This window comes from Oreochromis niloticus, linkage group LG11 (assembly GCF_001858045.2).
Source record: "Oreochromis niloticus isolate F11D_XX linkage group LG11, O_niloticus_UMD_NMBU, whole genome shotgun sequence".
NCBI lineage: Eukaryota > Metazoa > Chordata > Actinopteri > Cichliformes > Cichlidae > Oreochromis > Oreochromis niloticus.
In genome coordinates, this window is record NC_031976.2 from 23,397,788 (window position 1) to 23,423,880 (window position 26,093).

Below are 26,093 nucleotides of genomic sequence, written 5' to 3' on the forward strand. Positions count from 1 at the left end.
ATTATAAGGCTAGTTAAAAAAGTTAAAAATGACTTTTTGATGTTCTTGTTCAGGGAACATCTCTTAATGTTGTTTCTTTATTTCGCCACATGGGGGCACACTTACACCACCGTGTAGCATCTGTTTTCTACTGTCATGAGTTTTACCCACAGGGATTCAAAAAGTGGGGCTGATACTGACTTACCAAGTTGTCACCAAACGTGACATGTTAAAAAAAAAGAAATTAAATTATTATCATAAATGTTTGTGCAGTTGTTCTTTTTGTTTATATTTTGTTTATACATCCACTTATTGTTAGCTATATACATTAAACTAAAACAAATCCTTGCAATAATAAAGCTAATAACATATGGAAATCTTAAAAACATTAACAAAAACATAATTAAATAACGTTTATGGCATTTTTAAAAGCTCTGCTGATTATTCCTTAAGTAAAAGAAGGATAATAAAGCTTTGTGTTAAATTCAGTGGAGACCAAAGAATGGGTTTGCTTTGCTAATAATATTTTATTTTATTATATAATTACTTAACGTTTCATTTAAATGTATATTTATCTTACTTTACTATATTTTTTCGTGTGATATTTGAGCTATATTTTCTTATTTATCGCAACTGCCCACCTTTTTGATAAATTAAGTATATCTTAATTTATCAAAATCTGACCGCAAAAGAAAAAAAAAGTTGACATCATAAAGGGGAGGTAAAGAGAGGAGGCGTTGAGGGATCCTTTAAAAAGTTGATGTTTGCGTCCGCACAGCTCTCTGAACTGTGGCGAAAAGACGTTTCCGCCCACAAGAAAGATGGCGGCCCCCTTGCTGGAGCAACTGTCGGAGTCTTTAGGTTCCCCGGAACCAGCGATTCGGCTCATTTTATCTATTTTAATCGGTGAGTTTCTACCCAAGATACACTTACAGGTTGTTGTCGCGGACAAAGGTCATCACACCCACCTGTGCGTTAGGTGTGAGCGGCTCCTATGGTGGTCTAACTGTTAAATAGTTTCAGCTAACATAACGCTCACTCAGCTGTGACACTAACCAGTTGTCTGTCGGTCTGCTGGTGTTGGTAGCGAAAACATTAGCTTTATATTTAAATCTCAGGCTGCCCCTCAAACAGTAGCTTTATTTCCAGGAAGCACACACCCTCAGAGTAGTTTCCTGCACAGCCTCACCACAAACGGCTAACATGTGGCTTTTAATTGAACTACATTCATTTTCTACCTGTTGGGATTGCCAAACGGGAAGCTAGGATTGTGCAGCAAAATGCATCCTTCTGCACTTTTATGGAGCTATGTGTGGCCTGCTCGTTGTCGTATGAGATTGGGGTTTTGGGGGCACCGGGGTCGACAATAATAGCTGCAGTGTTGTTGGGAGGGAGAAGCACAGGCTGCCAAAATATGCCCCCTTACTCCCCTTTTTCCACACAAAGCTGTGCAGAGAGGGGACACACTCTGAGGAGGGGGTTGCACTGGTACAAGAGCTGAATTTCATTTGACAAGTCTAACATTACTTTTGTTGGTTTAGTGCTTTGGGATTAACACATAGCACTACTTTAGAGCTGTCGGAGGTGTGTGTGTGTGCACGTTCACGTGTAGTTGTCCTTGTGAGGACCGGTTGCAAAGCTTGGAATTGTAAGGACATTTTAGCTGGTCTTCATTTTTTCCAACCTTTTGCCTGTTTTGGGTTCAAACTTAAGACCATGTTGCTGAAGCTGTGCAGGGGAACGTGCCATTAAGGACTGCAGTATGTCAATGTGGGTCCTCACCAAATGGGGTGAATGGGGTGGGGGAGGGTGCTCCACACTGTCCTCGCTGAACTTTGCTCCAACACACGGACACGTCTGTTTTCCCTCGCCTGACTCCAGCCCTGCTATAGACTGAAAGGGGCTATTCAGCCGAGACTTTGTTTGGAAACTTGTCACCTAACCTGTTGCACGATCCCCGGTCCTGAAGTTGCTTAATGTGCGTTGCATAGTAGTGTAGTTCAGTAGTAACGGCTGCACACTACAACAAAAACAAAGTTGCCTCATCTGTTCCATTCTTGCGCATCCTTTTATGTGTAGGTCAAGTTACTTATAATAAACCGCTGTGTAGGACATTACAAAATTCAAAACTTTTTCCTTTAATGGGGCTTTTGGTTTCTACTTGAAGCATGTAGGATTTTGCATTCAAGGGATTCAGCGCCTTTTCACCCGATTTTTCAGATTGCAAAAGTTTAAAAGGATAAAGCTGGCACTATTCCATACTTTTCTACAAATACCCTTGGAAAAAACAATGTGTTAATCTGTCTTTCAGTGCTTTCTGACTTCCTTACCCCGTCTGTGGCACTCTGCCCCAAGTTCTTTTTGGTCCTCCTGGAGTCTTTGGATTAAACAGATCAGTGGTGTGCAGTTTAATTTTTAAACTCTTAAGCCACCAGACACTGGAAGCCAATGTTTCTCTCACAGAGGTGTATAAAGTACAGCTTTGTATTAAAATGCTGCTGTTAACAGATGGTAGTAAATGTGTATGGCAGCAAGATGTTGCGTGTTCGGCATAATAAAAGTATAACCAGAATGTAGGCTAGATATGAAAAAGAAACATTGTCACTGCTACGTTAAATTCCTGAAGCTTTGCGCTGAGCTAGCCAGGTCCTAAAACATACCCATTTTTGCCTTTAATAAGGACAATAAAAACACAGTAAATGCCATGTTGTAGGGCAGAACAGGAAAAAGGTTTGTGTGTTCTCCTTGTACATGTGTGCTTTTTCCTCTGAGTACTCCGGTTTCTCATAGGTGATTCTAAATTGATCATGTTGACCGTACGTGTGTTTCTGAGAATGTGTGGTTGTCTGTCTCTTTGTTAGCTCTGTGATGGGCGAGTGATTGGTTTCCTGTACATATCACCTTTTTGGCCTTTAACACCTGGGATAGGTTCCAGCTCCCCACAGCCCTAAATTAGCCTAAGAAAATGGATGGATGCAAATGATGTTTTAAAAAGCATCTGAGGTTAATTTTACCCCCGAGTTCTAGAGTCAGATCACTTCTTGCAGCCAGCAGTCGCCCCTTGGTAGCCAATTTAAGGCACTTTTGCCTTGGCTTCACTCTTCAGACCAGGACCACACTGTTTACTGGAATATTATTTTAATTGCTTGAGATTACATTTTGCAATAGTTGCCACGGCACCACAGAAGGACCAGCCAAAACAAATAGATGACCTCGTTCCTAAACGAGGGCCTACCTCTGTAGCTTAGACATGGTTCGATTATGAAAAGTCTGATGCAGAACGGGAAAAACGTACTTGAGTTGCTGCGACTTCTGCAGAAAATTGGTTCCAACACAGACACTGACACAACAAACCTCTTCTACCACCTTAACAAAAACTGTGTATAGAGTATAGAGAAAATTTACAAATGAGAAGCAAGAAGAGCCGTCAGGTGGTCTGGTGACCTGTCTGGGATATTCCCTGTGACAGGTGGGATAGGTTCCACGACCCAGAATTGGACGAGTAATTAGTCAAATGAATAAGTGGATATCCTGACTCAGTCTTGATATATACTGAATAAGAACTTTTTGTTTGAGTTTGTTTGTTTGTTTTGTGGGGTTTATTTTATTTATTTTTTTGCTATGAAAATGGATAGATGGACTTGATCTTTGCATCTCACAGGGTACACCTAGCACAGATGCTGGTTTGCTGTTATTCATTATCCTTCAGATGCAGAGAAAACTTTAACATGTAGAATTTTTTCAGTTTGTAGCCTTTTACATTTCTGATTTATATCATATAAATATCTTTAAGTTTTTGTTACCTCACCTCAAAATGGTTCACGCTATATAAAAGAATTAGTCTTTCGCCATGGAGATAATCTTTCTCCTTGAGATTCCTGACTTGTCACAACGTGGCACACAAACCCACCAGTGTTAGTTATGCGCTAACTCACGTCATCTGTTTAACCTAGAAGGTCGGTGCTAGTGCCAGGAGAGATTAAAAGTAGCCTACTCGGCTGATATGAAGAACCACACTCTAGTTCCCATTAACATATTTTCCTGTTTCTCCTTGTGTGTTCTGCAGGGTATCCCTTTGCTGTGGTGTACCGGTGGTTCTTGTTCTACCAGACTCCCACAGTTATCCATTTATTCCACACCTTCTCTGGATTGGCTCTAGCAGCATTCAACTTTGGTGAGATTAAGTGGCATGTCTGGAAAGACCTGATTTATCTCTTATGATTTGAAGTGAATGTATGTTTGTCGTAAATGCATAAAAGGATAAATACATTTGCTGTTATTAACCAAAATGTGGTATCTGTGTCTTTAACATCTAACGGTCTGTTGATTGTGCTCTTTTTAGAGATTTGTTTTTAACCTGATTTTGAATTCTGTACTGTTAACATTGCTGTTAAATCGCTAACAGTGACCTTGTTCCTTTATTTTGGTTAAGCTTTTCTGTGTTTCTTGTGTAATCGTAACAAATAACAGTCTGAGGATGAATCAAGTCAGAATTTCTAAGGTTAAGGCTCTCAACACGTTTTCAGGATGTTCAGAGTCAAGTTGTTTTATCTGTTAAGTCAATCATTGCTTCTTTTTTTTTTTCCAACAAGAAAAAGGGCGAAATTATTCAGTTTTCAGGGATTCTGGTTCATGTCTTTAAATTAATTTTTAATCCATCATCTAACACTAGAAAAAGTTCGGCACTGTGCCTGGGACGGGACGGGCGGGGGATAAAACAGTGAACAAATTATAAAAGTAGTTGCAGATTAATCTGAATGTGAATTGAGTAGGAATATTATAACATTAAATAATGTTTCTAATTTCGAAATTGAATGTTTTGAGGGATGCTGCCCTTTTTAATTCATTTTACCGATATTAGAGTTGTTACATTTACTTATGATTATTTTGATGGTATTATCATTTTCTCCATTGCTTGCAAATCATAATTTGCAGCTGTCAGATTTGCTCTGAAATTGAACACATTTATTATTTCACACTTTGTGAGGAAAAAATCTGAGGTGTGGACATGTTGAAGTACGCCTTAAATTAGCAGCTGTCCAAACTTATGACTAAGAACGGAGACACTTTGACTTTATAAAAAAAAAAAAAGGGAAAAAAAAGGAGAAGCTGGACTTGAACAGAAAGCACTTTTACCTCATTTTCTTTTAAATGCAGTGTGGTTTTAATGCCTCTTTTAAAACCACACTATGGATTAGTCATCAAGTTTTGTCAAGTCACAGGGAAGTAAAAGGTCCTCCCTTCAACTATGCTTTGTTACCCGCACATAGCATATGATGCAGTGAGCTGCCACTTACTTTTAAAAAGTTCCTGCCAGCCGTTTTCTTGTTCCAATCAGTAGCAATAAAAAGCTTCTCAGAGCTCAAGGTGATGTTTTGAGGAATTTGTGTAACTTAACAGAAAGAAAATCCACCAATTATTGGACAAGTAAAAATGCCAAATATTTTCCAATTCAGGCATCTCAAATGCTCAACGCAGTTATTTGATGTTCTTCTTTGCCTTCATAAAATAGTAAATTGAGTTTCAGTTTTTTAATATTTCAGTATTTTTGGAATAAAACAAAAAATGTTGGCTGTCACATATTATACTTCTTTTCATTCTGCATTTCTTTCTTTTAAAAAGGGTTACATTTTCTTGTTTGTGTTTTTCAGAAATGAAAAATCTGAAAATGAAAATAATCATTAGTTGCAGCCATGACATTATTATTAAAAGAAAACCAGCTCATATTCAGTCTGATGACTAATAAAAACACGTTCTTTCAGCCACACAGAAAGCTCATCTAGACCAAATGTCAAACTCGTAACACTCGGTGTACCTTTTTGTAGACTTTTTTTTTTTTTTTTGGCACATCCACTTTAAAAAGCATAAAAAACCCTCAATTACCACAGTATTTATAAATGATTAATACCAAGAAATGATCCAGGTTGTAATTTCCTGTGGCAGCAGCAAACTCTTGTTTGTTGTTTGTATTTGGGTTTCCTGCTTCTGGTCTTCTGCACCCCCTCCTGCGCACCACAGTAGGCTGCATGTACCACCAGTGGGGCCTGGCCCTCAGTTTGAGGTCTGCTGCTGGTAGACAAAGAAACCGAGTGGCTTGTGCTCACTCTTGGGAGAGTGGTATGCTGGAGTAGTAAACAAACTGCCAACATTGATTTCTTTCTCTTTTCTTTATTTTGTTGTTGCTGCACTTGGATTTTACAGCAGGTCTGTTGCTTTACCTTTCTCCTCGAGTTCGTTTCAAGTCAGATGTTGTCATGTCTTCGTCTTGTTGTCCTCTCTCTGTCTCTGCCAATTCTCAACTGTAGAGGAAAAACGCTGTTGTCATGTCACACTTGACTACACTCGCCATCTTCCCCCGCTCACCGTCTCTTTTTCTTTTTCCAGGCTCTCAGCTCTATCACTCCGTAGTATGCGTCCTTATCCAATTTCTGATGCTGAGGCTCATGGGAAGGACGGTAACAGCCATCCTGAGCAGCTTTACCTTTCAAATGGTGAGGTTTTATTGGGTTTATCTCTCCACTGCTATTTTTCTCGCATGTACTATATTGTGATTCAGGCAAAGTTTTAAATCTGATTTCTTGATCCGCATTTTCTGGTCTACTCTTTGTCTTGTTGATGCCTAACTACTGTTTGTTCCATTTACTTAAGGAGGTCTGTAATCTTACAACACAGTCGCATGCTTCCTGTAAGGAAGTGGCACTTTTTACATGCTTTATGATGCCCACAGTCTGACAAACTTATGAGTACGTTCATAAAAAGAAATGTGCCAACTCTGTATTTTCACACTTTAAGCAGCTTCCTGTGAGTCCTTTTCTTTCTTCAGGTTTTCTCTAAATCTAAAAAACAAAAACAAAACAGCTGCTCACACTATATTTGATACCTGAATGTCATCTTCCTACAGTTATACCTACTAGCGGGGTATTATTACACAGCCACAGAGGAGTATGACATCAAGTGGACTATGCCTCACTGTGTCCTCACACTTAAACTTATCGGTGAGTTGATGTAGCTCAGTAATTGTTTTCCTTTTTTCCCATTGATGTCATTACAACCTCCTGAAAGGCTGCACGTTGGGCCTTTACATGCTTTAAGCTGTTTTTGATCAAGTGCTCCTGACAGTAATGGTGCCTTTGCCATAGTCTCATAGACACATTTGTGTTTTCTGATTGCAGGTTTGGCGTTTGATTACTATGATGGCGGGAAGGAACCGGTGAGTTATTGCTCTCTCTTGCTTTTGCCTAGAGGCTTTCCTAACATTCATCTTTGTTAGAGCATGTAACAGTCATTTCTGTATTGTTTTTTTGTGGGGGAGGGTTTAATCTCTGCATCAGCAGAGTCACGTCTCTAAGTTGGGTTTTTTTGTTTTGTTTACACCAGCAGGGCTGTTTGCGTAAAAAGTTAATTATAGAAAATATTTAGAATCATGTGAAAAAGACTTTTGATTGTACGCTGTGCAGTCCTGTGGAAGAAGTACACCCCGTGATTCAGCAGCTTGTAGAACCACCCGTGGCAAGAATAATTTGAAACGATTGTTTTCTGTAGAACTTTATCAGTCTCTCACATCGCTGTGGTGGAGCTTTTTGCTGCGCTCTCTTTTTGTAACGTTATTTCACTTCATTGAGGTTTAGAGAAGCATAAACAAATGCATGCAAAGTCCCACCGCAGCATTTCACCACCACCACCCTGGCACGCGGTTGAGGTCTGGACTTTGGGCCGTTGCAACACCTTAATTCTTTTCTTTTTCAGTGTAGATTTGCTTTGCTTGGAAACATTGTCCTTGGGCTTCAGCCATGCTTTAGCTGTCAGACACAAGGCCTCACATTTGACTCTTTAAAAAAAAATCTGAAAAACACAGACGAGTTCATGGCCGACTCAGGGACTTAAAAGTGCCCACGTCACGTGGCTGCAAAAAAGCCCAAATCATTACACCTCCACCACTGTGTTTAGCAGTTGGCATGAGGCTGATCTTCTGTTTGTTTTACCTGTGCGTTATTCCAAAGGTCTTGTGGTTTGTTCTGCTCTGACTTTGCAAGCCTAAACTGTGCCATCATGTTCTTTTTAGAGAGAAGAGGCTTTCTTCTGACTTTCTCTTTCCAAATAAGCCATACTTGTTCAGTCTCTTCATAACCGTAGTGATACGATCTTTACGTTCAAGTTTCCCTGAGCATCTCGCAGTCTGACTTTGGGGTGAATTTAGTGAGCTGTCCACCTCTGGGAAGATTATCGAATTGTGTTAAAACACCTGAATTCTCCAGAATACCAGCCTACCCAAAGTCTCACTTACTGATGGTTAAATAAAGTACATTTGATTATCACCACGTGGCAGCTACTTGCCCTCTTAATTCACTTAGAAGCCGTAAGGGTGTGCTTAGTTTTTTCACATGACTATTTTTTTTATCAGTTAAATAATTGTAGTAAAATATGAAGTAATCAGAAAGGCCTTTTGGTGCCTACAGGTTTCATAAGTGAAGTAACCAAAATAGACAGCACACAGTACGCCACAGTTTCCACGGGGGATGTAGAGTTTATGATCAGAGGCGGAGCTGCATGCCTCTCCATGCCATTTTTATGACACTACACAACAGTGCGCTCATGTGCTTTAGGCTTAATCCAGTGGGACTTGGAAAAAGGCATAATGGGTACCAAGCGCCCAGTGTCCTCAGCGACATGAGGACTAATTGCAAAACAAACAATTGTTGCAATTGTAAGAAGTTGGTATATAGTAGTTGGACTGCCTCAGGCGCTGCAAAGCAGTGGGCAGTTGGAAGCAGATATTCCTGTTAAACTGCTAAAACGACGTGAAACTAAAGGACTGAAAGCAGGTCTACCAGCAGCTCAAAGCGACATAATAAGAAATCTTTATGGTGGTGAGGATCTGCGCTGATCTTCTTCTCAGCCTTCTCTGCTTTATGTCTCAGTTAGCTCAGGCTCTCAGTTAGCTACAGCACTGTAGTGCCTATCACAGTGGTTTTCTTCATGTTACTCCCGACTCATTAATGCGTCTCCCCATTTCCCTGACTTCACCGAACCAGTCCATTAATAATCACGTTGCAACAATAGGTGTTACTGTTTCCTCATTCCTTCGCTTAGTTTGAATTCTGTCTTTTGCTGTTGGCACATCTATGATGGCTGTTAATTACCCACACTGCTCTCTCTTTCTAATCTGAGGATTTTTGCTTTTAACTCAGTTTTTTATCTCTTATCTGCATAGACGCCATTCAACGATGTCATTACTCAGTACTGCAGCTGAATGCTAAGGGTCATACTCAAGTACACTGTTTACAGCCGTCAGTTAATGAGTATTTAGTGAAGCCCTATTTGTCTTTTATTCAATTTAATGTCTGCTAACCTGCCTTTATTCTGAGCCTTTTAATGTCCATTTGGTTTTTCCCTGTTGCTTACTTGCCACATCTTTAAATTCCAGTCCAAGCTGAGCGCAGAGCAGAAGGCGTCGGCCCTGCGGTCCGTGCCCTCGCTGCTCGAGGTGTGCGGCTTCTCCTACTTCTATGGCGGTTTCCTTGTGGGTCCCCAGTTTACACTGCGCAGCTACCAAAGACTTGTGGCAAGGGAGCTCACCGACTGCCCTGGAAAGGTTCCCAACAGGTTAAAGAAAAATGAACTGAACAATAATCCTTTATTAGATCTCTTTTAAAGGGGGGAAAAGCAACTTCTCACTATCACAGCCCTTCAGTTAACGTTATTAAAGTCTCTTTATCTCTCCTTATTTCTCTCAGTGTTGTACCAGCTATGAAGAGGTTTGCTCTTGGTTTCCTTTGCCTGGTGATATATGCGATATTTAGTCCTCATTATCCAGACAGCTACTATTTAACAGATGAATATGAGGTGAGAACAGCAATAGCATTCCCAATAATCACGATATAAACAAAGAAAAGATTTCTTTTTTTGTTTTTTTTAATGTCTTAATTGCAAAACGATTTCCTTTCCACAGGCGCAGCCATTCTGGTATCGCTGTGTGTTCATTCTGCTGTGGGGCAAAATCATTTTGTATAAATATGTCAGCTGTTGGGTTATAGCGGTAAGTAGACTCTTGATCTTGAACAAGTACCTCACTGCAAACAACTAAAAGCTAATAAAGCCTCAATAATGTGAAACTGTACAAGCTGTCGGCAGTATCGCCGGTTTTGCATGCATTCATACATTTCTCTAAGGCACACCTCATTTAGCATGAATTCCCAGTTAATCAGGTTTGTGTGCTTCATGGTGTGATCTTACATGAGCCAGTAAAGTGCGCGCTTTATGTGTTACAGGAAGGTGTATGCATATTAACTGGACTGGGATACAATGGAGTAGTGGACGGTAAGCACCAGTGGGACGCGTGCGCCAATATGAAGGTGTGGCTCTTTGAGACGACGCCACTCTTTGGAGGAACCATTGCTTCTTTCAACATCAACACTAACGCCTGGGCTGCCAGGTCAGTGTGCAGTCTGAAATCTGAGACGTTCTCTAGCTGGTATGCAAAGCCATGCTATAAAAGTTAAATATTTGCTTGGATGATAACGGGGAGAGGGAGGAATAACAGCCCAATCCAATATGCATACGTGCCAGTCTGTCACTAAATAAATAAATAAATTACCAAAGCCTCTGCCTTTCTGCAGTTTAACAATAAAAGAATCATCACACAGGTGGGTGAAGGCATCCTGGGAGGATTTTAACTTTGCAATTAAAGACAATTATTGACAGTTTTCGTGCAGAAGATTCATGTGTGAAATTCTTTGAAAGTGTGGCAGTTTTACAACAACCGCCGCAGTGAGCAAAGCAATTTACTGAACATACAGTTTATTACATGCTCCGTTTCAGTTCAATGCATTAACAACCCACGCTTACTTTCTCTTTCTACTCCACGACACTCCTTCAGATGTAGAGTGGCAGTAGAAACTGGCTCAAATGGAAATTAAAGTGGCTGGGATGTAGAAATGCAACCTATAAAGTCAGTTAGGACTTAAGGGGGTATTGTATTGGAACTAGTTGATGGAGCGTTTTCAGGCATTTGGTAGATGTATCACAGGCTTGACACTTGCTGGGCTCATTGTTTAACCTATAAAGGAAGTCGTATTTTTAGCCTAAAATGCACCACTTCTGAGTTACTCCTGGTGCACATGAGAAGTTTTAATAATGAAAGGCTTCAGATGCACTGGTTAATGTGAGGCTGTGTTATACTGATCTTTTTGAGGGGTGTGCAATTAAATTCATGAATGATGCAATAAGTCACAAACCTTAGGGAAACGGAGGCGAAAGGTTCAGCGTTCTTATACACGTATAAAATATTTATACAGAAGGGTCGTCTGAACATATGTTCAGATTCAGAATTGCCACACTGGTAGGCAGAAAATGTTAGGCTTTAGATTTTAATTTAGAACAAATGAAGAAAAAAAAATCCTCAAAATAAAATGCTAATTGGAGTTTCAGTCCACTGCTGTGGTTTGAATATATACACATGCAGCAAGGTCATGTGTTTATGAAACTAAGTGCAACCTGAAATGATTTGAAAACACACTGTGCATTGTACTACAATCATTGGTGTCTTCATTGTGCCACACAGATCTGGGGTTTAGTCTTTGTGGTGGTTTGTTTGTTTTTTTTCCCCAAAGCCTATAATGGCTACAAGTGTATATCTGTCCCATAGACCGTATATGCGAGATGTACATAGCCACTGTGACATCACCATTTTGTGGTTCACAAGTTCAAGTCTTAAAGATAACAATTTGATCCTTGCTATGTTTAATGTTCTGCCGCCAGAGGTGACTGTATTTGGATCACAAGGTGGATTCCTAATGTCTTAGCCAACAGTAGCAGGTTTAGCTCGTAAACTTTATGAGTGTCTGACACAGACTAATAGTAAGCTAGTAAAATGTTATAATTTCAGTGACTTAACTGAAGCACAGACTTCTTGGAAAGTGTTGCGTGTGCGTGTGTGTCTTTTTAAGAATCTACAGGAAAGCCTGTTGTTAGCTGTTAGCAGACGGCTAACAGCTACACCTGCTTGTGTCAGGACTTGTGCTTGTGTAATTAGTCTTTTAAGACGTTTCACCCTCTGTACTGGTGTTACAAAGGAAGAAGTAGCAAAAGAATTGACTGTTTGTTGTCACCGAACCTTCATGTGTTTGGATTTTTGTTCATTAAGGAAATGTTGAGTTTTCAGCTTTGGTATCATTTTTGTCACTCCCAGTTGTGACCGTCGTTCCTTCAGTTAACATCATTGTTGCCAACCTAGTTAGCTTTAGTAAAGTTTCAAAGACTTTTAAGATACTTCTTAGTTCAGCAGGCTGAAGGACCAGCATATGCCATGGCAAGATGTCCGTTGTCTGTCGGTCTGTCAGTCAGTTGTTTGTCCACAGTTCACAAGAGTTACTGCTCCTCTACAGCACTGGTCAGAATTTAAACAATTAACTTTTGGAAACTGGGACCGTTGTTGAGGTCTTCACCAATAAACCGAACTCTCCTATAAGCTTATTTGTGTGGCCCTCCACAACAGTCCCAGTTTCTCATGTGGCCCCTTGGGGAAATTAATTTCCCAACCCTGATTTAGGCCTTCACCCATATTGTGGTCAAGGTTGCATTTACAATAAACTGAACTGTGAATGATTGTGAACTGGATGGGCTGCTGCATCACTGATGTTCCGATTTCTTGTTTATCTATGCATCTACAGTCTATAAACATTACTGGCTGTCATACAAGTTCTTGCTTATTTCACTGAGTGGCACATCACTGTCAACCTCCCAACCATCATTTTTACCACTTCTAGCTTTCTCTGAGTGACCTTTGGAAATGTCAATCTATTCCAAATCACAGCATGGCCCTTATTTTAACATTAGATAAGGTCCTTAGTATAAAATCAGACACCTGTGCCCCTCCAGCTGGCCAAAGCTTTGAATATTCAGTTACTATTGGATCCAAACAGTATTGTGTCCTGGTATTCAGGATCACTCAGTTCGTGTTTGTGTGAGTGACAGTGGGGAGGATGGATGCTGTTAATTATCTGAGAGGCGCTTTGAAGCGTACTGATGCTTTTACACAGCACCACCTCATGTACCCCCGTGTCTGGTCCCATTCCATTCAGCTAACACTGCAGCTTCTCACCTGTGTGCAGTATAGAAGAAGAAACTCTGGTTTGAGGTTTGATTTTAAGTTGTTATAATGTTCCAGTCTGGGTCACAGTTATATTTAGTAAAGTCCGTTTAGTACAGGACACAAAGTTGTTGGGTTTTAATATAACTCAGTTGCTATGCAACAACAAATTCAAGGTGAATGAGTGCTCGCCAGCGTGACAGCTGATGCATTAAGTGTGTCTGGCAGCCTGGATTTCCGGTTAAAGAGATAATCTATAACTCTAACTTCTTTAGAAGAGACCGAATGAAAGACGCGCACAGTTTAAGGTTTTATTTAACCTGAAAATGTCACATTGACTACATCAAAAAATCTCAGAAGGATCAAACTAAGCTCCATCAGTTTCTTTTCACACTTCTTATCCAGGTGCCTGGGTGGTGGAGCCCATCTCAGGTGTGATAGGTGGGGATACACCCCGGCCAAGTCAAGTCAAACTGTTATAAGAAATGGGTTGTCCCCCTCAAGAGGTCAATCGAAGAAAACCCCACTAAAAAATAATGTTTCATTATTAAAACAAGAATTTGAATTTTAAAGAAAAAAGGAGAGCTCAACCAGCAGTCATCATTAGGCACACCTCTATGCTAATACCATGGTGTGATCCCCTTTCAGCCTTTGGTATAGATTCGAGAGGATGCTGGACACATTTCTCAGAGATTTTTGGTCCATTTTGACATGATAGCATCATAGTTGCTGCAGAACCGGTACCGGTCTGTGGCCCGGAGTTTGGGAACCACTGTCATAGAGGATTTTTGTGGGAAAATCCCAGTAGATCAGCAGGTGGTTTTATCCACCTGTATAGATCGATTTTAACCAGCACACCCTCAGTCTCCTCTTTCGTCTAACTGGGAATGACTGGAGCAGCAGTTATGTAACTCAAAAGACAGAAAAAAGTAATTAAGATAACGTGTGTGTGTGTGTGTGTGTGTGTGTGTGTGTGTGTGTGTGTGTGTGTGTGTGTGTGTGTGTGTGTGTCATCTTTTGAAAATAAAGTGCTGTGTCATAAAATGAGTCGAAATGAATTAACTAAAGCGAGCAAAGTAGTGGTAATGTGGTAGAAACCATAGACCTGTGTGTCCAATTTGTGGAAAGTGGATGAATATTCACAAATTGTTGTTTAATTTGTGGTTGTGGATACAGCCAGCTCATTTTATTATTTTTTTTTTTCCTCTTCCTCAATCTTTACAAAGACATGTGTTCAAGCGGTTGAAGTTCCTGGGCAATAAGACTTTATCTCATGTGGCCACGCTCTTCTTTTTATCGATTTGGCACGGCCTTCACTCCGGGTACATCTTGTGCTTCTCCATGGAGTTCTTCATCATCACCGTGGAGCGACAGGTCAGTTACAGGGCGCAGAGCTGGGACTGGGTAACTCGAGCGGTACGTTTTACTCAGAAAGTAGTGATTGTGCTGTTTGTCAAACTGTCCTCACGCTCTGTATAAAATAAGAGTGTTGCATTTAATGTATATTGATTACAACTGTGGCATTAGCTCTGTTATAAACTGAGTGGTGATGCTCTTATTGAATCAAATGCTACTATTGATTAAATGCACATTACTAATGAGAATAATTGTGACTTAAGGTTATAGATTCATTCTTCTATCTTGATGTGACCTGTGTGTGTGTGTGTGTTTGTGTGACAGGCCCAGGCACTAGTAAAGGACAGTCCTGTGCTGACAAAGCTGGCCAACAGTCCACTCTACCCCCTCATCTATGTAGTCCAGCAGTTTATCCACTGGCTCTTCATGGGGTATCCTTTAGTGGCATTCTGCATCTTCAGTTATGACAAATGGCTCAAGGTAAATCCAGACGTCACAGTTCTCTTGGTTCCTTCTTTCACTTCTCTTTGAAAGGAACCCCTGACCATTCACTTAGGGCAGCATTTCATGCATTTTAGCCACACGCTGAACAGGAAGTTTCAACTATAAGATGTTATTTTTCAAATAAATTCTCTTTAAATGCAATTTAATTGTGCCGAATAGTTGAAAATTCCCTGTAAAGGTGTTGATGTAAACCCAACCCTACCTTCAGTCTTTCAATCCTACTTCAGTGGATTCGTGGTGCCACATTTGTGTCCATGGATCAGTGATTCTCAAACTCTTTTTTTGTCAAGCCCCCAGTTAAGATAAGAATCTTCTTCATTCACACCCACAGAAATTTATGACAGGATTCATAAAACTGTGGTTCTATCAATAAAAAAATAATAGCATGTAAGCATAATGATCGCAATAGCACAAGTGAACTTTTGTTTCCTTTCCCTTAGGCACAAAAAATCATTTATTCAAATTGGCTCCACTCATTATTTTTCATATTTGTCCACACCCCACCTGCAGCGATTCTGCATCCCACCTGTGGTGGCTGTGCTACGGGTGTTTGTATTTGGCTATGCAAAGTCAAGCTATCACATAAAGATGTGCTCACATGCTGTCCTCAAATAACAAACAAAAAACCCTCGATGGTAGAATGCTTAGAGAGCATAGCTCTCCACAAAGGAAAGGGAGTGCCAAAAATGATCAAAGATCAGAAAAGCAGGATGAGCAGCTGCAGGGAGCGGTGTTCATTATCTGAAACACTGTTTCACTTCACTGTGTTTGTGCTGTTGTGGGTCCCTTAGCTTAGCTCCTTATCAGACGACAGAAGTCTCAACAGACAGTCCGTGTGTGTTTGACACTGCCCCCTGGTGACGGTACACAGCTACAACATTCAGATGAGGGTATTCAAAGTTCTGTGTAGGACTTAAGTGCAACCACATCAGTCACTTAAAGCATGCTGTTTATAAACATGTGCAATATTATCTTTATTTTTTTAATATTAAATGCTTAATACACACTTTGAGCCACAAAGGCTGCTATTTTTTTTGTGTGCAGTGATCTTTGGATTTCTGATATCAACTAGTTGCCGTGTTTACAAAGCTGCTGTTTGTAGCGTACCGCTGTGCTGCCCTGATGGCGGAAAACCTGACCACGTCTGTGTCGGTTTAATTTTTCTGCAGCGTTTCAGCAGCAGCCTTTAACAAAACCTTAAGTGCTGCACTGAAAGATCTTTTGTGAACTCGACCACGGGAAGGTCATTTGTGAGGAACACAAACACAATTTTTGTTTGTGCCATTTCACATCTTTTGTTGTGCAACATACTAGAAGCACCTCTGACTAGAGGAGAACCGGAGGCGTTTAAGTTTAAACTTGAAGGTTTATCGGGTGCTAAAAGACTGCAGCTATTCATGATACGATGATTGGCACTTTTCCGGTGTGTTGTCACATTGAAACTTTTTGCTGTAACACAAAAGTTTTTATTCTTGCCAGACAACCTTGTGTGTGCGGGTGGTGGTGGTGGTGGTGGTGGGGGGGGGGTGTTCTTTTGGGGGTTTTTTTTTTTTTTGGTTTTTTGTTATATTTTTTTGTGTTTTTTGGTTTTTGTCCCCCCCCCCCCCCAAGAGGCCCCCGTGTCAGAACTCCCGCGGCGTCGATGAAAAGAAAAGCCACTGAAAAGACTGATGGGATTGAATTTTCGTCTTTCTTTTCTGTACTGCCTTAAAGGAGATTTATAAGGAACAGTCAGCAACAAAGCACAAATAAAGCATTTATTTAGGAAATAGAGTGGCTAAGTGAGTTACACAGATGGTCTGAGAGATGGAAAGCAGCCAGGCAGGTTTCAGCAGAGAGAAACTGAGCATTGCACGTGCAGATTATGATTTGACTGTTCCGTCTTCTTTCTCTTTCCCCCCTCAGGTGTATTCTTCTGTTTATTTCTGTGGTCACCTATTCTTCCTAGCAGCATATTTAATAATGCCATACCTCCGTAAGGCGCTGGTGCCTAAAAAGGAGGGAAGAGAGAAGAAACAGGAATAAGACTTGATACTAGAACTTGGCGTGGTAAGCAAACTACAGCTTTGTTAAAGACATTTCAGTTGTGCGTGAATTGGTTTTTAACATGTCTGTTTCCTTCAGGTCCATCCATCGTTGAGACTGAGTACTTACTTAAGGGAACTACGACTTCCAAGGAGCAGAACGGAAAATATTTTAAGGCCTTTTAGTAATATATGTCCATGTTTAAAAAGAAAAAATAAATAAATTTCTATATATTTTTGTGTTTCAGGCGGGAAGGGTGTTTTATAAACATTTGGAGAGATGTTTACAGGAAATTACCATTGTGCCACAGGGGTGTAATTGTGAGCCAATCAGGAGCAATTTCCTGTTTTTTGTCTTTTCTTTTTTAAAATTTCACCACATGTGGGACTCAGAGATTCATTTGCTGTCGACACAGAACTGCACACGCTCACAAGTCACGGGTTCAGAGTCTGTTTTTGGCTCTTTTTCTTCTTTCTTTTTTTAAAAAATGCGTTGTTCTTTATTCCACGTCCACATTGAGCAGGAAGTGTGAGCACACATGTGGCACTTTCTGATGTTGTGCTACGACATGTGTAAGAAGATGGATGGTAATGGTAATCATCATCAGGGCTTCTTCTTCCTAAATGGCTGCCAGTGGTTATACAAGCACTCTAAATCACACACTGTACACTAACACCCAACTCTAAATGGCCTTGTATTAATGAATGTTTTTACAGTACATTTGTTCTGGATTTAATTTGATTTGTTATTGGGGGTGGGGGTAAAAAATTGAATTTTATAAAGTTAACATGTTTTATGAAAATGAACTTTTTTGTAGCTTTGGATAAGATTTAATGAAACGATTGTTCTCCCGCCTTTCCTCAGTGATGGTTTTCTTCTCGCCACATCTCCTCTTCTCCCTCTGTTGTGTTTACGCCGCTCTGTCTTTCTGTCTGCCTCGATTCAAGCCCCTCGACTCTAAAAATGTACACTTGTGAAAGTGAACAGCCCTACAGTCACTACAGTTAATTGTTTTGGTTCTCTTGGTGTTCTGATTTTATATGAAAAGGGGGGGGAAACAGGCTTTTTTAAGGGGGGGTGAAATTTTCTTCTTCTTTTTTTTTTTCTTTTTTTTTTGAACTGGAAGCAAACAAATAAAATGGTGTTGGGGGGCGGGGAGGGGACAGTCCTGGCTACTAAGTGGAAGGTTCCCATGCCTCCTTTATTCTGAGAGGTGCTGTTATGTCTGATCCATGCATTGCTGGAGAAAGGCCTCTGCCTCTGAGGCCGGTGCGCGCACACACACACACACACACACACACACACACCCATGGAGAGGACGAACCTCGCTGTAACGGCAGCCCAGATTTTTGGTAATATTTATACATGACACAGTGATTATTAATTGATGTGAACTGCTATTCCAAGAGACTTCTTTTTCATGCCTTACTCCTAAAAGATGTAGAAAGGAACAAAAAAAATGTATGTGGCAAAGAGGATGGGGAGGGTGATTTTTTTTTTTTTTTTTTTTTCTCTTTTGTAATGTTAAATAAAATGCTGCTTTCAACCTCTGGCTGTAGTTCATATGTTTGTGCTTTCATGTGCCTCACAGGGGCAAAAGGGGGGTGACATGACGTCATTTTGCAGTGTGGACATGGGAGGTTTGTGTGGCAAAACTAATGATCCGAAAATAAATCTTAACAGAAAAAAAAAAACTATGGGGCAGCTCGTGTGTTACTCATGTAACCATGATGCTACTGCTGGAGTTTATTTTTATTTGTTTGGAGGGGGGGTGGGGATAAACGTGATGAGATGGATTGCTGTGTTGAGGTCTGAGTCACTCTCAATGTGCGTTCAACAGCAAAAAACAGCCAGAGCAGCAGTCTGGTACGGAGCTGGTGGGGGCCGGAGAGGGAGAAGGACGCAGTGTGGGCGGGTTAAGAAACGCCGAGAGGGAGGGGACGTCAGCGTAATATTCCTACCGTCTTTTTTTTGGTCCCGTTCCTCCTCCGTAGAGCCGGAAAAAAAACAAAAAAAAAAAACAAGGGCATCCATCGGTGTCTTCATCCTCCTCGCATCTCATCTCACATCCTGGGAGATAAACCCTCCTGTCCGGGTCTTGGGTTGTTGAGAGCATCCGCCTGTGTGCGTCTCCACCTGGAGGATTGGGTCGTTTGCAGCCTGCGGGTGGATTGCCGTGCTGTGCCGAGCGGCAGGGGCGTGAGAGGCGGATGCTGCGAGCGTAGAGGCAGGGTACCAACCAGGAGCATCACCGCACTCAGCACGGTAATGTCAGACCTGCAAGTTTCTGCTCAAGCAGACCTTCATTTCTGCGACATTCAGCCTGCTCGGGCTCCCGATGCGATGTCTGAACACGGCTATAGGCAGCCATGTACCCGGAGCTGTGTGGTAATGTGTGTCAGTGCAGGCAGGCTGTGATATAAATCGGCTGCAAATTGTCGCATAGTCGCATGTTTCTGCTCCTGAACGTGTGTGTTTGTGTGTCTAGCCTTGAACAACCTGTGACCAGATTGACTCTTCTCTGATATATTTCCTCCTTCTTCTTTTTTTTGGGGGGGGGGTTCATCTGTGCTGTCCTGTAGCTTTTCGAGAACTGCAGCAGTGAAGGTGAAAAAATAATAGAGGTTTGTTATATCAGGTTAGGTTAGGGGGGAAAAATGCAGCTGCAGCCACATCTGAAGAATGAGTCCTTGAGGGTTTTTCAGCTCCAACAATCCACAATGAAAACCTGGGAAAACACCCACACTGCCACACACACACACACGCCACCTTTTCTCCTGACACACACTCCTGAGCAGGTATGCATGTGATCCACAGGCTATCCTGGGCTCTCGAGCTGAAACCATGCCACTCTCGTGATGGTGAACAGCTTCTCGATCGTTCATGTTCCTCCTTGTGTAGCCTCTTTTTTTTGCTGTGTAGGTCTTACATACGTGACTCTTGCACAGTGATGTTTTTGCACACACACAGGCAGCACCAGCTGATAGGCCTGATCTGTCTCTCTGTCTTGTTACTGTTCCTGTCTCCTCTCACTGCTGATCAGTTGTTGATGCATGTACTGTATTCCTCCCCCTCTCTCCTCACCCCACCCTGTTGCCCCTCTCCCCCCCTCCTTTTTTTTTCCTTTGCTCCCTCAGATGGACAGAATGAATTTTCTCTCCTTCCTCCTCCTTTGCTTGACTTCGGTTGCCATTGGCAACAAAGGTCAGTTCCTCATCCTTTTGACTGTTTAATTGTGAAGTATTGAGATGATGGTTTTGAGGCAGGACCGTGGCTGTTTTGGCCCGAACTGTTCCTTTATTTACAGCTTCGACGCCTCGCTCGTTCAGCAGCACGTCTGAGCCCTCATACATGTTCATGACCCGGTGTGTCTGTGTCGCCTGTGGTGTGACTCTGAGAAAATGATAAATCTGTTTCCCCCGTCTATAGCAGATTTATCATTCTGGAGAAGCATGACTCTGCTTCAGCATCATTGTTCCTGTGATTATCGTGTTGAAGGAAAGGCGGATGAAACGGGCGGCGTGGAGGGAGAATGTCAGAGGAGAAGAAGGTAGAGGAGCGGAGACGCAGGGAAGACGAGGAGATTGAAGGAGATGGAGTGTCAGAGAGGTGGGGGGTGGGAGGGGGTGTTAGGAGAGAAAGAGGAGAAGGAGCTGTGACAGGAGAGGACGTGCCGAAAAGATCCATGCTGATAAGCGGGGGGTGGGGGGTGTAGAGAGGTGGTACGTGAGATCAGGTGACACGAGGGAAAAGAGAAGAGGAAAAGTGTGAGATACTGGGCTATTTGTGTGTGTCGGTGAGGGGGGGTGGGTAAATGTTGTGGAGCGATAGAGTGACAGAGAGGGGAGGAGTGCCAGGGGACACAGAGAAGGAAGAGAGATGGAGTGAGCTGCCTCTCAATCTGTAATCCGGGATGTAATCCACAGGCCTGATGCTCAGATTAATGCTATAGCAGGGCAGGGCAGGGGAGGGAGGGGGGATCAGCGGAGGGGACAGAGGGCAGGAGATAAATGACCAAAAAAGAGACTCACACCAGAGGACCATGGAAACAGAGGAGGAGGAGGAGAGGATGAATGTCTTTGATTAGGGCTGGGTATTAAACCTCAGTATGTGTTTGGTGCCAGCTAAAATTGGTTTGAACCAGTTGGTGTTACAAACTGTCTGGCATGCTCACATTTCTGCTCCTTTCTTCTTTTTTGCTCAGTAATTTTTCTTTTATGTCATATTAAATAATTAAAGCATGCATATATAATTCGGACATTTGTGAAAATGTAAAAATAAATTAAAAAAACCCTTCTGTTAAAGCATATGTAGCTATCGCTGCAATTAATAATACTTTCATTGTCACATAATCTGCCTAATTTCTTGATTAATTTCTTGATATGTGGATTAATTATTAACTACTTAACTGCAAAAACATTCAAGACAAAGCAGCATAATGTCACACCCGAAGATGAAGGGGTTTGGCAGAAACGGGCATATCTTTTTAAAAATAGTCTGTTTTTAGTCACGTCTTTGCCTGCAGTTTCATTAAAGCACAACAAAACCTCATAAGCAAATTTAGTTTTAACAGAAAACCCATTACAGCTGGTGAGTCCGAGCTCATTTTCAGATACAGCAACGGAGCGTGACGGGCTTAAATGAAAAATACATTACGGCGTGCTTTTTTTAAAAGTGTAATAGCAAGTAAAATGGAAATACCTTCTTCAGTGTTTTTAAGCTAGTTCGACAATAAAAAGCGTCTTGTGTTTGTGCTAAAACTCTCATATCTTACTGGCATTAGACTCAGAAAACTTTCACACGACACTCCGGCGCCGTCTCTGAAGGGAGAGCGGTGCGATCAGATTCAGAACCAGGAGCATTTTTCCTCTGTTCCCTCTCCTCTCTCAGACGAGACAGCAAAATTAGTTCCAGTCAGACTTTATGGAGAAAACTCACTGTGAAGACAACAAAGTGATTGCCAAACAAAAGTCCTGTGCCTGTGTCTGATTTCAGACTCTGTGTTAAGAGATTGAGGACAACAGAGGGAGGGCACTCCGGCTTTTGTTTTTGCTCTTTGCTGGAGTGTAAAATCGTCATCCTTCTGGCTCATTAACTCGCCCTTTGATCACTCAGCACAGAACATTCAGCACCAGGATGAATAATTAATTTGCAATTAAAGGTTAAATTCAGAGTAAACCTGAGGCATTTGATTCTGACTCTGTTTTTTTTGTGAGGCGCCTGTGGCAGGTCAGTTTAGGTGATTGATATGAGAAGTATATTTCTGTGTGTGGGTGTGTGTGTTAGGGAGAAAATCTGACTGGCTTTAATTACACTGTCAGACAGGAAGGTGTGCAGAGTGGTGCTTGACATGAACAAGGGCAGGTGGTCTATGATGGAGAAGAAAAAAGGGGGTTGGGGGGGGCGAACTGTGAGATTGTGAACGTGCTCAGACTGTCTCACGTCCATTGTGTATTTTTCCCACTCGTGCACACTCTCACCGTGTCCTCACCCATAATGAAGAGTTAAAAATAGATGCATTGGTTCCTTCTAATTGCTCCATTTAACCCAAAGCCTCCTCTCTGTGCCGTTTAGCCAATAAGCACAAGCCATGGATCGAGACAGAGTACCAGGGGATTGTCATGGAGAACGACAACACCGTGCTGCTCAATCCCCCTCTCTTTGCCCTCGACAAAGATGCTCCACTTCACTACGCCGGTAACACCAACTGCAATAAGAAGCATGGAAGAGCATAAAGTTGATGCGAACATTTTTGATGTGAAGCCTGCGGTAAAATAGGTCAAATCATCTGCTCGAGTAGCCGAACCGAAATCATCTCACTGGGTCAAATTGGAAATGATGTGACTTTAATTTTATGGACAGATTGATGCTGCAGCTCTGAGGCCAGTTTGAGGTTTATTTATGTCAGTTTACGTACTTGAACTTTTACTAGTAAACACGAGTGCTCATTTTTCACTTCGAGATGTCAGACTGCTGCCATTTCCAGCCATATTTCCCAACAGACGGTCTCTATATTAAAAGCAATGTATTCAGTCACAGAGTCCACTATTTTTAGACCATCATAGTGTAATTCAACCCTTCGTTGCAGGAGCAGTCAGCGGCGCTCTGCCTCTGCAGCCTGATGAAATGAGGTTATCGTGTTTGCACTTGCAGACCTGGAAATAACTATGTTCAGTCAAATTATAAAAGATCAACTTAAATTACTCGGGGGCTCCCTGAAATTTATTGGACCCGTGTCAAGAATGAAGAGGAAATTAGCTGTTTGTGCACGAACCTTCGACTTATGTCAGCCAGGGAAGATCCGCTTCATTTTGAGTCGCAGCTGCAATCTGTTTCATTCTATTCTGATCATGACTTTCGGCGTGAGATAAAGTGCCACTTAAAGCAATATCTAGATAGTTATCGGCACATTTCTGGTGTAAGGATAGATGATGTGACCTACAATCTGCTGAATATTACAATAAATTGTCACAGTTGGTTCAATAGTGTAGCACTGCGGGACATTTCCCTTCCCACTGTGGATCACGTGTGATCTGTTTGTCCTAATTTATACAGTATAACTTATTTAAACTTGACAGTGGGTTGATTAAATTTAATTTTTGCTGCTGAAAACATTAAAATAACTGTTTGATTGAAGGAGATGTGCACAGTTTTTAGCAGAGATTCAAAGCTGGGAAGATACATTTGAACAGTGAAGCTTTTTTCAGAGATCAGAGACGCCACGATCTCCTTCATTTAGTCTAGACCGGACCAGGGGATTTGCAGCAGAACTGTGCTGTAGGATCTCAGGTGTACTGTGGAGGAATATAGTTCACAAACACTTAGAAACGTATGATGGAGTCACAGCGTGGAGTGCTTTAAAGATAACGAGTAAAGCTTAACCAATCAATGCTCATCAATCAAAGCAAAGCCAATGCAAAGCCGCTGTGTTTAGTGATGTAACCTTGCATTAGTGTAGAGTTCCCAATTCAGACAATGCTTTTTTTCTTTTTAATAAAGACTGCAGTATAATTTCATTGATTCTACTATCTGTCACCGCCCCCCTTTCCCTCACCCAGGTGAAATTTGTGGCTTCCGGGTCCATAATGGCCCCTCGGGATCCGGTTCAGTCCAGTTTGAAGCTGTGGTCCTGGACCGCTCCACCGGTGAGGGTCTGGTTCGGTCCAAGGAGCCGCTGGACTGTGAGAGCCAGCGGGAGCATAGCTTCACCATCCAGGCCTACGACTGCGGAGAGGGACCTGATGGAGTCAACAGCAAGAAATCCCACAAGTTAGACCCCTCCCCCTAATTTAGACAGATTTTTAATCCTTTCAGCAATAATCAAAGTCAGTGTTTGAGGCTCTTCTAGCTATGCATTGTAAAAACTGTGCATCTAGTACTGCTTTCTGTTGTTCCAGTAATCTCCCTGCTTGTGTTTGTCTTCCCGCTCCTGCTTCCCTCAGGGCCACCGTGCACGTTCGTGTAAACGACGTCAACGAGTTCTCCCCCGTGTTTGTTGAGCGCCGCTACGAGGCCTCGGTCTCAGAAGGGCGTCTGTTTGACCGAATCGTACGCGTGGAGGCTCTGGATGCCGACTGCTCCCCGCAGTACAGCCAGATTTGCTTCTATGACATCATCACTCCCAATGTGCCCTTTGCTATTGACAACGACGGTGAGATGAATCTCATTTTGCAAATTAGAGCCTCATAGACTAATCCATATTTCCCCTTTGATTCCAACACAAATACAATATGCCCACCAGTCACCATATTATTTCCTTATTTTCTCTCTTTCTTGGGTGGCCTTGGTTGCAAATAGAATAACGAAATTCAATATTCGGATCAGTATTCAGCCGCTAAACTCCGGATGTCCTCAATACATGAAAAACATACACACCAGACGCTGCTGCATAGCGACAGAGTGAAAAGATTTGCAGGCACTTATGATTCTTCGCCTCTCAGGTAGAAACCAAAAGATGTTAAAATAGACTTTGTGTGGGCGGACGATTGTTCTGTCTCTGCATCAACATCGCAACAGCTGTTCGGCTTAAAGGGGGCTTATTGTGCAAAATCCACCTATTTTTTTGTATTTTTGAGTATATTTGGGTTTGTATAACCCCAAAACTGTGAAGAAAGATCGCATGCTCGCTTCTTTTCTTTCTGCAGAGATCAGGAAGTGAGCCTCCAAATTTACTGTCCCTGTTTGACGTCAAAAAGAGAAAAGCACAGACCTCAGCAGTCAAAAGACCTTTCCCCTTAAATTATGAATCAGGCAAGTGCAACTATTATTCCCTCGCTCAAGCAACTTTTCCTAACTCCAACTCGTAATGTACTCCAGACACCTGCGGACTCAGTGTCCCAGTGGATTACATATGTTTTGATGACAAAATCCTCAGAGGTGATCCCATATAAGAGCGATTCACAGGTACTCTTTATATCAACTATTTTTGCCTAATTATCGAGTTGTTTCCACAACATCCATTCATTAGCTTAAGTGCTAATGATTTGGGAAATATTTAAATGGAAATAAACATTGAGATCATTATTTTATGATATAGATTTAAAAAACAACTGAGTTTGAATGTTCTCAAATCTGTTACCTGGGAGTTTGGAGGTTAAGTTTGATAATGGATTTCCTGTGCATGATACATATGTTTTCAACATAAATCCACGTTACACTGAATTTACAGCTATTCAACATCCTTAAGTAAGATGTAAGATTGTTGTAAGATTTTCCTCCCTAGAAATGTACCCCAACATTTTTATTGTTCAGCCAGCATTTAAAAGATTTATGACGCAAAAAGCACACAGCTGACAAAGTAACACATTTAACAGGACGCATTAGGAGAAAGAGAGAAACCCTTTTTTCTGATAGAAGACATTTTATTTTCCTTTCTGTGTTTCTATAAATACGAAGCCCTTATCTAACGCTGCTTCTCAGCAGAAGATAACTTCATCTCCCCGAAACATAAAACACTTTGTTTAATAGTTTATGCAACACTGCAGTGTGATCGCAATGATTTAAAGGAGCAGTTTGCAGTTTTCCAACCTTACTTATGTCGTGGATTCAGTTACACAAATGTCAGCGGGAAGCCTTTCAAACCACTGAATTATATCAAATATACCTCATGAAATCATTGCTGTGTTGATCTGAGATTTGCTGA

The 26,093-nt window shown here is 41.6% G+C and overlaps 2 protein-coding genes across 4 annotated transcripts in view; both read left to right on the forward strand.

Annotated features, from left to right (window-relative positions):
- The first annotated feature begins 728 nt into the window (after positions 1 to 728).
- lpcat3 (lysophosphatidylcholine acyltransferase 3) lies at positions 729 to 18,497 on the forward strand. Of its 2 annotated transcripts, none has more exons than XM_005455464.4 (13): positions 729 to 885; positions 4,046 to 4,153; positions 6,364 to 6,470; positions 6,881 to 6,974; positions 7,152 to 7,189; positions 9,404 to 9,582; positions 9,714 to 9,822; positions 9,929 to 10,015; positions 10,248 to 10,411; positions 14,293 to 14,482; positions 14,747 to 14,902; positions 16,832 to 16,975; positions 17,051 to 18,497. In XM_005455464.4, the coding sequence occupies exons 1-12, from the start codon at positions 801 to 803 to the stop codon at positions 16,949 to 16,951; spliced, it is 1,437 nt and encodes a 478-aa protein (XP_005455521.1). In that variant the 5' UTR covers positions 729 to 800; the 3' UTR covers positions 16,952 to 16,975; positions 17,051 to 18,497. The 2 variants fall into 2 exon arrangements, with proteins under 2 accessions (XP_005455521.1, XP_003450693.1); XM_003450645.5 differs by having other exon boundaries at positions 14,293 to 14,440; positions 17,051 to 18,253.
- A 334-nt stretch (positions 18,498 to 18,831) lies between these two features.
- The window catches only part of clstn3 (calsyntenin 3), a 30,726-nt gene continuing 23,464 nt past the window's right edge, over positions 18,832 to 26,093 (forward strand). For both annotated transcript variants that reach the window (XM_013274641.3, XM_013274642.3), the window contains exons 1-5: positions 18,832 to 19,216; positions 20,089 to 20,155; positions 22,526 to 22,648; positions 24,010 to 24,220; positions 24,394 to 24,602. In XM_013274641.3, the coding sequence (XP_013130095.1) occupies positions 20,089 to 20,155; positions 22,526 to 22,648; positions 24,010 to 24,220; positions 24,394 to 24,602 (610 nt within the window). In that variant the 5' untranslated portion in view covers positions 18,832 to 19,216. The remainder of the gene's footprint in view (positions 19,217 to 20,088; positions 20,156 to 22,525; positions 22,649 to 24,009; positions 24,221 to 24,393; positions 24,603 to 26,093) is intronic.